The 16,747-nt window shown below is 38.7% G+C and overlaps 2 protein-coding genes across 3 annotated transcripts in view; one reads left to right on the top strand and one right to left on the bottom strand.

The window, feature by feature from the left end:
- poc5 (POC5 centriolar protein homolog (Chlamydomonas)) overlaps nt 1-16,747 on the bottom strand; it is a 703,663-nt gene that overhangs the window by 4,058 nt on the left and 682,858 nt on the right. Inside the window, exons 1-7 of one of the 2 annotated variants that reach the window (XM_051893454.1) lie at nt 3,968-4,130; nt 3,376-3,459; nt 3,129-3,270; nt 2,266-2,356; nt 1,607-1,781; nt 1,347-1,523; nt 703-807 (exon numbers count right to left, since the gene is read on the bottom strand). In XM_051893454.1, coding sequence (XP_051749414.1) covers nt 703-807; nt 1,347-1,523; nt 1,607-1,781; nt 2,266-2,356; nt 3,129-3,270; nt 3,376-3,459 — 774 coding nt within the window. In that variant the 5' untranslated portion in view covers nt 3,968-4,130. Of the gene's footprint in view, nt 1-702; nt 808-1,346; nt 1,524-1,606; nt 1,782-2,265; nt 2,357-3,128; nt 3,271-3,375; nt 3,460-3,967; nt 4,131-16,747 lie in introns of those variants that run through there. The other variant, XM_051893452.1, reaches the window with a different exon arrangement.
- The window catches only part of sv2ca (synaptic vesicle glycoprotein 2Ca), a 45,004-nt gene continuing 37,505 nt past the window's right edge, over nt 9,249-16,747 (top strand). Inside the window, exon 1 of the mRNA XM_051893442.1 lies at nt 9,249-9,484. The gene's annotated coding sequence lies outside the window, so the exon portion shown is untranslated. The remainder of the gene's footprint in view (nt 9,485-16,747) is intronic.

Raw genomic sequence — 16,747 nt, 5'->3', positions numbered from 1 at the left:
TCGCTCAGTGCCTACTATGAGACACTTGTTGCACACTGCAGTAAGCTAGATCGATATTAGTCATGGTAAAACATGGTACTCACGGTAAATCAAGAAAACGAGATTCAAACAATAAGACTAAATGTGTTGAGCTATATAACAATCAGCTTTCTGTCTATAACTGTATTCAAACAGTTGTTCCCTTGACTAATAAAACATATTAAAGCGTCTTTGGTGTTTCCATGGTTTCTACAAAATAAAACTGGAAACCAAGGGCAATGCAGGTATGATGTCATTGATAGGCGACACACGGACACAATCCATGTCCTGGTTAAAATGGCTTATTTCTCTGGATTTAAACATTTTTAGAAACATCTGGGATAATATAAGTACACAAGTCAACAAAATATTTAACACTGTTCTAGTGGTTTTTGGATATTTTAATCCAAAAATCTTACATATTGTGCCTTTAATATGTGTTTTGAAGATTAACCAAAGTTTTATGGGTTTGAAGCGACATGAGGGTGAGTAAATGCTGACAGAGTTTTCATTTTGGGGTGAAGTGTCCCTTTAAATGCAGAGAGTCTGCAATTTCTCCAAGAAGAGAAAATTAATACAAAACACAAGCCTGACTGAACTATCAATCTGACATGAGTAAACAGCATCGTCTGAAAAACATCTGCCTGTGTGTGTGTGCTGTCAGTCAGGGCTGCCCCGTCTCACCTCCTCTCTGGCAGCACACTGCTGCAGTCTCCACTGGGTGAAACTCCTCATCAGCTCCAGCTTTTCCCTCTGCCTGTCAACCGCCCTGCTCAGATTCGCTATCACCTGCAAAAGGCAAAGGCCAAGGAGGAGATGACAGACTGGAAAACAGTTGAATATTGTGATTCAGAACCACATTTCTGTGTTGCTGTTTGCATATCATATTTCCCAATATTTTGCGACCTTATGTCATTATATTCACTATCAATATCTCTATATGTTTAATAGCTTAATATGACAGGACCAGCCAATTCATTTCAATAAATAACATCTCTGACTTAAGGCATGTTCACACCAAGAATGATAACGATAGTATATTAGCATCCACACTAGCAGACAATATTGTTCTGTTTATTCTAAGCACGTGCTGCAGTTTTGTCATCTGACACTTTAAATGCTCAAGCTCTTTAAAGCAAGATGGATTCTGATTGGCTGTCAATATATTTATCATACATCAGTTGGAAAAAAATTATTTTGAGTGTGATTCTAACAGTATAAATTCTCTGTGCCGTGGTTGCTGTAGTTGTTAATGATTTTTAGAACTATATCATTATAGTTATTGTCCTTGGTGTGAATGTGCCTTTAGTCTCAGTATCTGTGCACACCTCATCTTTCCTCTGGTTAGAGATCTGGTAGGTGTTGAGTAGGTCTTTGAGACTGTTCATCTCAGCATTTACAGCAGCCATATGTGCTGCATGTTTCTCCCTCTCCTTCTTAAGCTCCAGCCTGTGCTGCTCCACAAAGGCCAGTTTCCACTTCCTCAGCTCCATCATTACATTACTCTGCATGCAGACCAAGAAACAGTTTCTATAATGTATTGCGGTATGCAGCAAAATGGTACAAAACATACAACTGCAAAACAAACCTTAAGGTTTGTGCTCCAGGTGTCTAAGATGTTCTCCATCCTGTTCAGATTCTCCTCTGAGATAAACATCTCTGTCATGACAGTGATCAGAGCATCAGGGCTGCTTTGTCCTGATCTGTCTGACCCAGTCTGTGCTGCCGCTGATCTTTCCTCAGGTGACACAGACCTGGCTGCCTATGTGCTCACCTGAAGTAAAAGCAATATTATAAATCAGATAGTTCCGGCTCTAAGGGTACTTTCCTGACAAACGTGACTGACATGCAGAAAGAACGTATATCTAATTTCTGCTCGCCTTTAGCAGAAATGGACTCCCGCGTTCTTTAGAACATTTGCTGTACATTCACGGCAGATCAACGCAAGTGCCGTTATGTGCTGACGCTTTGAAAACAAAACCAAAAGTTCAAAAAACATTTTTCCATCTTCTCCTGTGCCATCGTTTGCAAGCAACAGGGGTAAACAGCTGCTGCTTTGATGATGCAAATGCATCAAGTTTCAGATCCAAATAATTATTATGTGAACATAATCTAGTGGGGACAGGGGGCAATCTCACTCAGGTTCAGACCAGGCAATCGAGCCGAGTGTGAAAGAACCCTAAATTCTGATTGAATGAGACACATTTGAAAGAAAGAGGGCTGAGAGATTCCTCTTTAAATGGCTTTATGATATTACCCTCAGATGTGCGACTTGGCGGTCTGGATTCTTCTAAAGGCGGAGTTGGTGTAGCCCCGTTGTTTGGGTGCCCTTCGTTATCTGAAATAAAACAAAGGAAACAACACTTTTCATAAGTGGTTCTTAACCTTTTTGACTAAGGCCCACATTGTCAAAGACAATATTTGAAGGCTCCCCAAAATATTTCTGAAACTTTTGCTATTATGAAAAAACTGCTCATTTTCAAACATATTATTTACAGAAACTAGGAGTAGCAATATAGAAAAATAATGAAAATATTCCAAAAATTAAATTCCATAACTGAATGTTCTTCATGGTTTACATTTTTTATTACCAATGAATTTACATGACATTTCTAGTATTTTAGAAATTGCTATTTATATAGTATTTTTTCTCATGAATAGCAATTTCTACCCAATAAAATATTTTAAGAGCTTAAATTTGATATGTAAATTATAATTTGTTATAAAAAATATATTTTTTTTTTATTAATTTCCACAACTTTTCCATTTCTAGAAATCACACTTTTAAAATTCTCACATTCAGTATATCCAGGTTGTTCAAGATCATAAGAACCCTGGTTTTAAACTAAAAATGGCAGTTTTTAATGAAGCAACTTAAATTAAGATACATGATTTTTAGCTGTCTAGCTTATTATTTTAAATCATTTTAAACTTCTTGTGGCCCCTTTGGAAGTGTGCTGAGATCCACTAAAGGCCCTGGCCCCCTGGTTGAGAATCACTTTTACACCTAACCTCTCATCCAAGTTACTCACAACATTAGTGTCTGCAATTTGGAATTATATAGCATTACTTTCTCCTAAATATGTGTTACATGTTAGTAAGGAGTCTACCTGCAGGGGGTTGAGCTGGTTTGTCTCTTTTAGTAGTATGTTGTGAACTGGAGAGTTGAGTTGTCCTTAACAGCTGTGATGGGAAACTCGGTTCATACTTAGGAGTCACAACAGCATATCGAAGAAGTTCTTCATATTCATCCTGAAAATTTGAGAGAAGGAACAACACCAATGTGTCATTTAAACTGACAGAAAATCACAGTCACTTATCTTAGTGATTTTTGTGATGGTGGATATAATAATTCACCTGAAGCGCAGAGGAAACTGAGCTGCCTCTGTCTGAATCTCTTGGTAAATCTGGACTGTTGCACTCCCCTTCATCCGATGACATCTGAAATACAGAATGAACGAGGACTTGTAACATATAACAATGTTTAGATGATTCATTTGAGTTCAAATAGACCAAAAGAACCAATTCCTCTCATCAGCTAATAATTAATATTTGCCATACAAAAGACTAATAATAATTATGTATTTATAGAACGACTCAAAGTACATACATAAGTCGAAGATCTAACTCTAACGAACTCTGCAACGTTGTTTATTTGAGCAGCAGTGATTTCTCGACTTGTTAAGGTAACAGTTCAATTACCAACGTTTGCTAATGTTCATATATTATATTATATTATATTATATTATATTATATTATATTGTTATAAAGTCAAAAAACGCAGGTAGACATAAACGCTGAGCCAGTCCCCGAGTCCCCTAAAGCAAAAGTGCAACCTAAGTTCCTGCTAAAGCTTCATAACACTGTTAGCCTCTTACTGAGTTCCTAGGCTAAATCTACAAAGCATCGTGTCGGGCGGGGTAAAGAGATAAAACTGTCCGATCATTACCTTCTTAGCTAGAGTTTTAAAGGTATTTGTTCCTCCGTTAACACAAAGAACGCTTTCAATCTGCAAGTGACCACTCTACTGTTAAAAACACTGTTTCAAACTGCTAGCCGCTAGAGTAAAAGTCTATTTCATTGGTTGAAAATTTGGCACGTCTATCTTGGCTATTGTGATTGGATAGAATGTTTCCGTGGTAACAGATACGCGGAAGCGTCTGTTGTATCTTTCTGTTGACATGTGTCCCATAGTCATAACGGCAAAAACACTGCCCAATGCAGCCAGACTTAACAAATTAACATTTTTCTTTTCTTTTCTTTTCTTTTCTTTTCTTTTCTTTTCTTTTCTTTTCTTTTCTTTTCTTTTCGAGGGGAAAACCACAAAATTTTAAATATCACTTATTTAAATAGTAACCCAGAATAATGTATATTCATAAATATTTCTTCATCATTTATTTATTTCAACTTTACATTGTTTGAATCCATTAACTTTCAGATTGGACCCATATAATTTAGTGATCAACTTAAAAATAAATTTATAAAGGAAATCAGAGAAGAAATTCAAAGCAGGACATTCTAAGGCCAAACAGATAGCTTGTCACAAGCTATGCTAAGCTGCTTGTGTATCATAACATTAAAGCATCAAGAATCATAAAGACAACTGAAGCACATGAATTGAATGAATGAATCAGACCTCATCACACAATGACCCACACTGACCTTCATGAATGAAAGCACTGCTCTGTTTCATTCTATATAAACCCTGCAGGTATTTTGTGTTGGAGTGCTTCATAATTCGGCCATCAGAAGAGCCTTCTGAGTGGATATTTACTCTCTGATGAGTACAACAACTTCAAGGCTTTTTTGATTTCAAAAGGTAGCCTAGACATAGTAGGCCTACACTACATTAGCCTACACAATATCAAAATACAGGCCTATGTACCCTAGAATTACTGCTGATCTGAGGTGCTAACTTAAAGAATATTGTCTTTGACATAAAAAGACTCCCCGCTCTGACATTAGCATTAAGACATACATTGGAATAACACAGCTAAAGCATTGGAATAACACAGAGACACGGGCTATTTAGAATATGGCTTATAATGTGTGAAAATTATTGCAGCATCTTAATAAAATGTTCAGCATGATTTCAAATACAGCTTCTGAATCTCAGCCTGAAAAGCACAATCATGTTTGCATTTGCCCCTCAATTGAAAGTCAACCCACATTCTTTACCAACAACCTGGTTCAATTTGTTCCAGGACAATAGTCTCAAACCATTAAATGAACTTTCTCCCCTGTGGTGTTTCTGTAGAGGTATTTGTGGGCTTCAGGACGCAGAAACTGTAGACAAAGGACAAAAAGAAAAGGAGTTGAGTTAGGAGGTTAATCGAGTATCAAAAAACTTTTTCTGTTAGCAGTTTCAAAGATGTTTATTGGTTCTCAAGATCGCGTAATTGTGTTGTACTAGGAAGTCTATTATCTTTCTCGGCAGAGTTAGCTCTTAGATGGACAGACTCTTTTCCCTGCATGAATGAGCATGAAATGAATCAAACGTATAGCTGAAATTAATATGAGCAATGTCATAAGTTCATTTCCACTTTTTTGACATTTTCCTTTTAGACACTTTAAAATAAAAGGAATCATTGCAGTTGACATTTAAAAAATTGGCAAACACCTTAATATTTCTCATTATATATTTTTCCTGACAATTGCGGTGAATCATCTAATTGGGACGGACGCACACACACACACACACACACACACACACACACACAAACACATTGTGTTTCCATGTTTTATGGAGACTTTCCATAGAAATAATGATTTTTAGAATGTACAAACCATATATTCTATGCCCTAAACCTACCCATTTTTACATTTTCTATATGATTTATAAGCTGTTTTCCTCATGGGGACCAAAAAATGTCCCCACAAGGTCAAAAATTACTGGTATTACAATTTTTGTGGGAACACCACAATATAGGGTTTAGCAGGACCACACACACACACTTGTATATATGGTTTACGGGGACTCTCCATAGACTTATACTGTACAAACTGTATTCTATCCCCCTACACTACCCCACCCCTAAACCTACCCATCACGAACTGTCTGCATTTTTTGAATTTCAAAAAACACAGTTTTCTGTTCTTACGAGGACACAGTAAGGGCACAGTCTCCTTGTAAACCATGTTTATGTTGTAATACCCATGTTATTATACACATTTTTGTCCTCATAAACCATATATACAAGAACACACACACACACACATTTATAGACCTTCATGTTATAGCTGATTACACTTTGAACAGTGGATATTTGAAATATGTGATCAGATATGCAGAGCAAATGCTCTCCCCCATTATTATGCAATCCTTCATAGGCAGAAACAGCTGTCATAAATCTGCTCTGCTCTGAAGCGCTTCAGCAACAGAAAATGTAAAATGCCTTTGAGGTATTGCTCAAAACTAAGACAAGCAGGTTGTGAATTATAGGATTTATGTCAAAGTTCTTCATTTCTGTTTCAAATTCAAGGAAGATTTCTTGTATGAAGCAATATATACAGTATGCAAAGCAAATTCTTATTCAGCATAATTTGTATTCATTAGCTATAAGAGGAAGCATAGGATCTGGTGTATGTAAGTGACGTATTATTGCAAGCTGTTATGGGTAAAACTTTCTTCACATCCTGATAGCAATCAATAATAGAAGTGGTCGAAATATTAAAAAATGTACATCTTTTGTGGAACGCTTAGGACCAAACAATGTACCTCCACGCACCCTGCTCGCACAGACATCACACATCATTAGTGTGTTCCGCAGAGTTGTGGACACACAGTCACCAGGTGCCGTAAACAAACAGCAGCACATTTTACAGTTCCTCCTGAACCAAAACAACGAGCTTATGCTGCGTTCACACCATGTCATAACTGTAATTACGAGATGGCAACCCATGACATTCTACCCGGAGCTGTTCACGTCCTCAGACTCAGATTTTTGCGTTTTTATGTCAATATATCATCACCAAAATTAATCTGCAGCAGTCAGGTGGTACAAGTAAGAGCTCTGTAAGTTGTTTACATTCATTGTTATTGTAATGTCATGTGCTTTGAGACATGAGGTTAACGGTATCTCTCGTGACACTCTGCAGACACTGCTATGCACGTTCAATGTCTTTTGGAGGAGACGTGGCTGAAGGGAGGGTGGGACCTCATGCTTTTAAAGCTAGCTTGCTATTGCTAGCCTGTCTGAAATTACCTACCCTATACCTTTAAAGGGATAGTTCACCCCAAAATGAAAACCCTGTCATCATTTACTCACCCTCAGTTGTTCCAAACCTGTATGAATTTCTTTCTTCTGCTGAACACAAAAGAAGATATTTTGAAGAATATGGGTAACCAAGCAGTTGATGGGCCCCATTGACTTCCATAGTATTTTTTTCCCCATACTATGGAAGTCAATGGGCCCATCAACTGTTTGGTTACCCATATTCTTCAAAATATCTTCTTTTGTATTCAGCAGAAGAAAGAAATGTTTGGAACAATTTGAGGGTGAGTGAGTAAATGATGACAGAAGTTTCATTTTTGGGTGAACTATCCCTTTAATTCTTAAGGCGTGAGACAAAATAGAAATGTCTGAAACCTTTTTTTGAAAAAGATATTATATGAAAACTGTATTATTTGAATATTTTGCTATTCTTTGTAAAAATCCAATGTAAATATTGACATAATGACAGATTAGAACAGTTATAAAGATTTTGAGAGGATTTAGCTGTGTATGCTGACTCACATGCAAGAAAGCAGTCTACTCAATATGGTTCTGTATCTTAAGTGACACGAAATAGATATGTGATTGTCTCGATGTAAATAATATGTCAAGCTGTATTTCTTTGTTTTTTACTTTTTTTTTTTTTTTTTGACTCTTAAAGATTTAACAGGCTGAAATTCCAAAAATGGAATCACAACTGAGGACACACTGGTCTAATGCAGGACCTCCAAATTGCGCAGTGGCTCATTAAGGTAAGTGCTCCTTGGCTTTCAATCATTCATGCTATAAATGAGTGTATCATCCTCTTTGGCTCAGTCATAAACGAGAAAGAGAAGCATAAGGTCACACAACAGAAGAAATCAGAGGATACTGATTCACTGGCTTAGTATAACACAAACAAAAAAGTAAAATGCATTGAATGCACTCAAATGTGTGTCTAAAAGTACTAAAGAATAAGGTGTCACAGTTTCAGTTCACTTTGGACTCTGCTTTTGCACCATTTTCCCTGCCTGTGATTTGCCATCACATTCAGCTGTGTCACCTGTGTATTTTTTCCTGTGATTTCAGTTTAAGTTGTCTGGTCTCGTCTGTGTTTCGTAAGCTACCCTGTGTTGGAATTACCTGTTGAATTAAAGACTTTTGGAACCTTCATCCTCGTCTTTGTGCGTTTATATACAGCGATTGTGACACAAGGGTGGCTTATGAAAACTGAGATAATGAATGTTTACAGGTGTTTGACACAGCAGACACATTCACTTTATTTCATACATACAATTTTAACCCAGATTCAATAATTTATAATAAACTTGTGGTTTAATAAATGATTAATAAATGAAAAATGGGTAACACTTTGCAATAAGCATGCCATTAGTTAACATTGGTTAACAACGAGTAATACATTAATCTTTGTTAAGTTCATAAAAATACATTGTTAGTTCATGTTAGCTCAGGTCCATTAAATAATATTAACATATACAACTTTTGCTATTACTGATGTATTTGTAAATGTTGAAATTAACATCAACTTAATAAGTGCTTTAGAAATATATATTACTAAATATATAACTAATGTTAACAAATGGGACATTATGCATGGCTATTGAAACAAAATCAGTTTTGGCAGTTGTTCAAGTCTATGTTTAGTGAACATGAAATATGGATTAAATGAGCAATAATGAAAACTAAATGGAAAGCTCACATGCAATATGTCAATGTAGGCCTACATTTTTCTTTTGGGATGAATAAAACAGGAATAAATAGAAACAGCTTTTTATGTCCTTTATTTTAATTTTTAAAAGCCCCATTAATTTCTTGATGTGTAGAACTTTCTTAATTAGCAAAATATGCTGAGAGCGCATCTAAATTGCGCTAGTTTCTCAAATCTGGCAAAGAGATGCTGTTATGACTTTCAATATGACATATATAGGCTACGTCATTAATCCAGCACAGACTCTTTTAGGGGTTTTCTTTACGTCACACCGCGGTGATTCGTTCTCTCCGCATAGCATTATTACTACAACACACAGCAAACGACTCTCTCTCTCTCTCTCTCTCTCTCTCTCTCGCTCTCTCTCCTCTTTCTTGAAGTACTGCAGAGACAGAGCTGCAGCACTAAACACCGTCAGCTCTTGCTTTAGTTTCCGGATGTCTTTACTCTTTAGGATACATATAAATGTTTATTCATTAGCAGCGTCGGCAGTCTCGTAATGGAGAACCAGCATCGACATCTCATCTGCTCAGCTCCCTAAAGGGTGAGTCAAATCTTTTAAGACTTTCGCCTTATAACAATCCATTTTGCTCTATTACTGTACGAAATAAAACAAAATCCAAATATTTAGGCTATAGGCCTAGACGTCGTCTTATCAGCACTTTGTAGTTTGTCAGTTGATAGAAGACGGATAGACTATGAAATCAGAATTAGCCTATGATGGACAGCTCAGTTTGTCCAAGAAACAAAAGTTTATTATTTATTCAGACTTGCAGGAACCCAGATTAAAAGTGCTTTAATTGAAGGGGTGTAATAGAACATTCACTTCTAATAAATTATGTTCAGTCATTTATTGAATTATCAGAGGAGGTGTCCGGTGTTGAGGGAATGGGATTGAGCGCTGCTCTAGAGTCAGTTTTGACATGAGCGGAAGCGACTGATCGGTGGCTGGAATAGAGCTCAGTGCGCGCGGGTTTCCCGCCGCGGGCGATACGCGCACTGCAGAGACACAGAGAGAGAGAGAGAGAGATATTGAGAGACAAAAATTACAAAATTGTATGACGATGTCCCCCAAGAAGATAATTTGAATCCTTTCTACAACATACTGACTGCATTCGTCAAGTTTTCCTGCAACCCTATTGTCATAAAAATGTAATGAAAACATTAAACAAATATTTTTAGGTGTATTTTATGGGAAATCTAAGTTTATCAATAACTACAACATTTTATTTATTTATTTAAGTTATTTTGTTGCCAGTGGTATTTTGACAGAACTCAGATTGTATTTTCACTTTTTATGTCATGTGGTTATTTATTTTTTTAATTTATGTATTGTTTTTACAGCCAAATCCATTTCTGATTGTTTATTTTGGGTCAAACTGAGACTAAAACATTGAGCAGTGTCATTGAGTTTTATATTTTCTAGTTAAAAAAAAAAAAAAAAAGCTTGAGGTCATTTATATATGTCCGTTAGACTAACTTTTCCAGAGAAATCTTGAAACAGATTCCCTAAAATTCTTATGGATGACTACTAGCTGAAAGTTTTAAAAAGAAAATTAATTAAAACAATTGTGGCCAGTGTTTTCTATCCAATAAAAGTGGAGTCCAATCCAGCTTTTCATTTCAGTCACATTAAACAGTAGTTTCAAGGTTGTATCCTTGAGGACCGTACAGCACTTCATCAGCGATGCCGCATTGACCAGGCTATTATCTTTGCTTTTTTAAAGTCAGCTGCATTAGCCTCATTAGGTTGCATTTTATGCTCTGAGCAAAATCAAAGATAAATAATTTATTTGGTATTGCATTGTGTAAACATGCAGTAATTGGTTTTTTAAGGTTGGCATCTCACAAGAGTATGATTTTTCTTATTTTTTTCTCTGCTGCAATTAGTTTGCATGGCTGGGAACACATGTCCAATGTTAAGATTAGAATCTGCTCCTGTAGCAGTGTTCAAGCTGGTGGGAAGGTTCTGCTGGCCCATTGCTCTGCCCATTGAGAAAAGGCTTTATTGAATTACCTGCAGAGTGATGCAGCCGGCCATGTCGTGATTGAGAGTGACAAGCCTCATATAATCCGAGCCCACTTTTTTCTCTTTAGTGTGCATTGCAATGCATGCCAATATGCCATAATACAATGCTCTGATGTATCACTGGTTCTGGAGATGTTTGAAATGTAATCTCAAGATGAATGTTTATGTACAGAGGAATTTTATTGGATTGATCTGTTAAACATGTTCAAAGGGATTGACTCGCACTGTAGTGCAGATGCCTACTTCTTATGTGTTTTCCTTGCTATAACTGTGTCAACATTGTTAGATATAATTCTGTATACTGTCATGCCATATATTTATATTTACAAATTATCATTCGGGTAGAATTAAAAATAAATTGAGACTACGGGAAGATTTCAAACTGATTTTCAGCTCCATCTGTTCAGTTGTCACCACAGTCAGAAAAACTTGCTAACAGCGTATGTTGACAAAATCTTTATTCCCTTTAATGATACATATATTCAGCAGCCATAGTATTTTTTCAGAACTTTCCCAATCAAATTTGTGACAATGATAGAAAATATAAGAGTAAAACTCAATTTAAAAATGGGCAGACGTTCCTTGGACCGCTCTTGGAGGCTGAAATAATAATAAACACACAGCGAGCCGTCAGGGAAGTTGATGTGGCATGCCAGGTCTAAAAATTTCCTTGTGTGGTCCTTGAGGCTATGTACCTCCTGCTCGAGGCAGAGCAGCTGGATGGCCGGCAAGTCCATTTTGAAATAAAAAAATTAATAAATTACACCGCAAAAAAAATCTTGTCTAGTTCGGTTCTTCTGTCACGTTTTGCTGGTCAGCAACGCAAGTGTAACGATTAGTCCAGACTGAAGGCGAGCTTGATGAACCCAAGTGCAGTTTATTGAAGTAAAGTGAGTAAACAAACAAAGCAACCATTAGACTTGAACATAAACAGACTTGATGAGCAGACTTGATGATGAACAGACTTGACTTGAGCAGACTTGACTTGGCAAAGAACAGACTTGACAATCACACTCACCGACAGCAGGGTTACATTAACAATACACGACCAAGTAACATGGGGAAGACAATGGCTTAAATACTAGAACTTAGAGAACACATGACTAAGACAACCAATGGGGAAGTGACACAAGGAACAAGGGAACCAATGACAGAACAGAACTGAAAACCACATGACCATAAACAACCAATCAGAACATGACACATAGACTAAGGGAGAACATGAGGAGCAAGGGAAGCATGACACAAACAAGCAACATGAAACAAACTACAAAATAAAAGACATGAAAACATAAACATGAACACAAAACCCAAAACTATACGTGACAGATCCCCCCCTCTAAGGGCGGCTCCCGACGCCCAACAAAACCCAAAACTATACGAAAATTCCCGGAGGGTGGTGGAGCGGAGGCGGTCTTGGGGGAGGGATGGAGGGCCTGACCCATGCAGGGGGACAGGACATGACAATGGTGGGCCTGGGCCGTGGAGCGTGGGCGGACCTGGGCCGTGGAGCGTGGGCGGACCTGGGCCATGGAGCGTGGGAGGACCTGGGCCGTGGAGCGTGGGAGGACCTGGGCCGTGGAGCGTGGGCGGACCTGGGCCGTGGAGCAATGGTGGGCCTAGACCGTGGAGTAGTGGTGGGCCAAGCTCCGGATCCGCTGGAGCTTGGTACCCATAGTCCCTCCCCCAAAAAATATTTAGGGGAAAGTTGGCAGCCGTGGCGTCACAAGGCTCAGGCGTGGCAGGTGTGGCAGGTGTGGCATGAAGAGGCTCTAATGTGGGATGGCGAGGCTCTGGCATGGGATGGCGAGGCTCTGGCGTGGCAGCAGTGGCGTGACAAGACTCAGGCGTGGCAGCTGTGGCATGACAAGGCTCTGGCTTGGCAGCTGTGGCAGCCGTGGAAAGACGAGGTTCTGGCGTGGCGGCCGTGGCAAGACGAGGCTCAGGCTTGGCGGCCGTGGCAAGACGAGGTTCTGGCGTGGCAGTCATGGCAAGATGAGGCTCAGGCGTAGTAGCCATCTCTGAACGCTGGTCAGGGGTTGGAGTCCCCTCTGGACGCTGGTCAGGGGCTGGAGTCCCCTCTGGACGCTGGTCAGGGGCAGGAGTCCCCTCTGGACGCTGGTCAGGGGTTGGAATCCCCTCCGGACGCTGGTCTGGGGCTGGAGCAAATGTGTGTGCAGCCCACACACATAAAATAGCCGCGACCATAATAGTCAGCACTGCATCCACTGGAGACTCTGGTATGGCGGCCATCTTAGGACAAGTCTCTGATGTGGAGGCCATGTTGAAAACAGGTCCTGGCATGGTGGGACCAGGCCCTGGCGTGGCAGGCATGGCGGGAGCAGGCACTGGCGTGGAAGGCATGGCGGGAGCAGGCACTGGTGTGGAAGGCATGGCGGGAGCAGGCCCTGGCGTGGCAGGCATGGCAAGCATGGTGTGAACAGGACTTGGCGAGACAGCTGTGGCGTGAACAGTCTGTGGCAGGGCCGGCGTGACGTTAAAAGTCTGTGGCTGGGTAGGACTGACATGAACAGACTGTGGTTGGGCAGGCATGATGCGAACAGACTGTGCCGTGGCTGGCATAACGTGAACAGTACCTGGCGTGGCAGTCGTGACGTGAATAATTCCTGACATGACAGCAGGGGAATGAAGACACTCTGATGTGGTGGACGCTGTAGGATTGTGGGGCTCCTCATCCGCAATACCCACAGTGAAGGATGATCCACTTAACAGAAGGGCATAGTCCATATATTGTGCTAGGGAAAAGTGAATTTTCCCCCCAGGCAGTTGAGAATGAAGGGGTTCATTTAATCCATGCCGAAAAATATCCTTCAGCGCCATGTCATTGAAGTCTACAAGGGCAGAAAGTTCACAAAAATCTTGAACATAATATTTAATAGTCCTATTTCCTTGACGGAGACGTAGAAGACTAACTGCTGGGTTCATTGTAAGGGTCGTGTATTCTGTTAGTCCAAACTGAAGGCGAGCTTGATGAACCCAAGTGCAGTTTATTGAAGTAAAGTGAGCAAACAAACAAAGCAACCATTAGACTTGAACATAAACAGACTTGATGAGCAGACTTGATGATGAACAGACTTGACTTGAGCAGACTTGACTTGGCAAAGAGCAGACTTGACTTGGCAAAGAACAGACTTGACTTGGCAAAGAACAGACTTGACTTGGCAAAGAACAGACTTGACAATCACACTCACCGACAGCAGGGTTACATTAACAATACACGACCAAGTAACATGGGGAAGACAATGGCTTAAATACTAGAACTTAGAGAACACATGACTAAGACAACCAATGGGGAAGTGACACAAGGAACAAGGGAACCAATGACAGAACAGAACTGAAAACCACATGACCATAAACAACCAATCAGAACATGACACATAGACTAAGGGAGAACATGAGGAGCAAGGGAAGCATGGCACAAACAAGCAACATGAAACAAACTACAAAATAAAAGACATGAAAACATAAACATGAACACAAAACCCAAAACTTTACGTGACAGCAAGATGAAGACGAAGGGGATTCATTCAAACAGTCTTTATTTATCCAGGATTACACAGAACGAATAGCAATGAGACAGCACAAACCAGACTTCACATTATCGAGAAACAACACAGGAACAGAATGAAACACTGGGCTTAAATACATAGGGAACATAATCAAAGAGAAACTGAACAGGTGCGTGGAATTAGCAAATATGGAAACTAATTATAAAATAGAGAAGCTAACTAGGAACAAAAGTAAACAAAGTGAAAACATAACCTAAACAGAACATAACAGAATATACACATTAGAGAACAGGTGATTTTAGAGGTAGTGAATGATAATGTTATTCCATACATTTGTGTTAAGAACATTCTAGCACTCATCTCTGATTAATTTCAATATGGAAATGTTGTCTTTTTCAAAACTAATGGCAGGTAAACATGTAACATGTTTTTTCCAGTGTCTTAAGAATCATATAAAAGACTACAATCTCCAAAGACTGTGATTTTAATAGAGAATTATGACATAATTAAAGTGCCCCTATTATGGATTTTTGAAAATTACCTTTCATGTAGTGTGTAACATAGCTCTAAGTGAATAAAAACATCCTGCAAAGTTTTAAATCTGAAAGTGCACCGTATATAAAGTTATTGTCTCTCAAAAGTAAGAGTCAATAAAACAAACGAGTCGTTTGTAAAACAAATCTCAAGCTGTAGCGTTGTGACGTCACAACGACACATTAGCATATTGCCCGCCCACTTATTGTGCGCGCAGACGCCAGGGAAAATACCACAGCCGTACAATCTTTTGTTGTGTTCCTGTCATTTTACTGACGACTAATTCTCAAACCTCGGGGAGTTTAACGCAGGATTCACAAAACTAAGGTGATACTTACATATAGAAACGTTGTACTCCAGTCATGATTGCAAATCAGTTTCTGGTTGATCGACTACTTCAGATGTTTCATCGTCGGACTCGGGCTCGAATTGACACGGTAAAATCGATGCTATCATTTCTGTCCAGCAGAGTCAAACCAATGTCTTGCGAATTGATAGCTGTCATTCAGTTATAGCAATAGGCGAGTGGTGCGCTCAGTAGACCAATCACAAAGGATTGGGCCATCTGACCAATCAGAGCAGTGTAGGCTCACGGAAAGGAGGGGTTTAGAGAGACTGATTCTTTGAACTGCTTCTAATAAATCGTTTACAAAACATTGAGATCTGAGGTGAAATTAAATGTATCTTATGAGAAAACGAAAGTGTTTTTTGACCTTGCATGCATGTAAACCTGTTGTAGGAGACTCCCAAAACAATAGGAACCTTAAAAAAAGGCATAATAGGGGCACTTTAACATAGACATATGGAAAATACCTCAGCATGTCATACAGTAAATGCTTTCTTTTGTACTTTTTTGTCCCTAGAAAAAAAGTGTTTGTACTAAATGTTTTTGTAATTCAGGGCAAGTTTCTTCGTTCATAACATAAAAATATGAAACAGAGATATTTGTGTTTCTTCCTCTGCAATTTGAGTCTTATAGCCTATACAACTGAAACATTTAGTGCTAGACATTACTTTTAAAAGAACGTCATAAAAAAATTTTTTCTCCAGACAGCTAATTCACCCTCCCCCAACAATTTTCTTCTTTTCCTCCTCGTCCTCCATAATATCATCTGAAGCAATCTCTTAACACAAGATGCCCTAGCATCCTTTCTATAGACAAGGTCATTTGCTTTTTGTTATAATGTGATTATGACCTCTCCAAACCATTAGAAGATTAAACCTGGCTTATTCACACTGCCTGACTTTTCTCCTGTCTGCATTTCAGTTCATGTCTGTCTGTCAAAGTCAGTCATGACAGAAAAAATACTGATAACTTTTTAACTTTTTGATATTTTATATAATTTGTTATTGAAATGGGAAATTTTCTGATTTCTTTTGTTGTTTTCTTCCTTATATTAATCACTTCTGAGAGTATTATACTCATATGTAAGTCTTTTTAGATACAAATATGAACAAATATTAAATGTTGTCCATGTATAACATTTAGTAACACATATCTGTAAAGAAATGAAACCAGTATCACACCACATAAATGAAATAAATATTACTAAATGCATGAACTGTGTAAAAAAATTGAAATTGATTTTGTTCTAAGGCTGAAATGCCATGTTTAATTTTATCCACTTTTGCCACCTCACCATATCTTAACATATCGACAAGCAATTTTACAGCTCACCCCTTACAATCATTGTTATTCATGCCAGCTTGCCAA

This window comes from Ctenopharyngodon idella, chromosome 5 (genome assembly GCF_019924925.1).
Source record: "Ctenopharyngodon idella isolate HZGC_01 chromosome 5, HZGC01, whole genome shotgun sequence".
Lineage (NCBI taxonomy): Eukaryota > Metazoa > Chordata > Actinopteri > Cypriniformes > Xenocyprididae > Ctenopharyngodon > Ctenopharyngodon idella.
The sequence above is the reverse complement of the archived record's forward strand: the minus strand, read 5'-3'. Positions and strand labels throughout refer to the sequence as shown.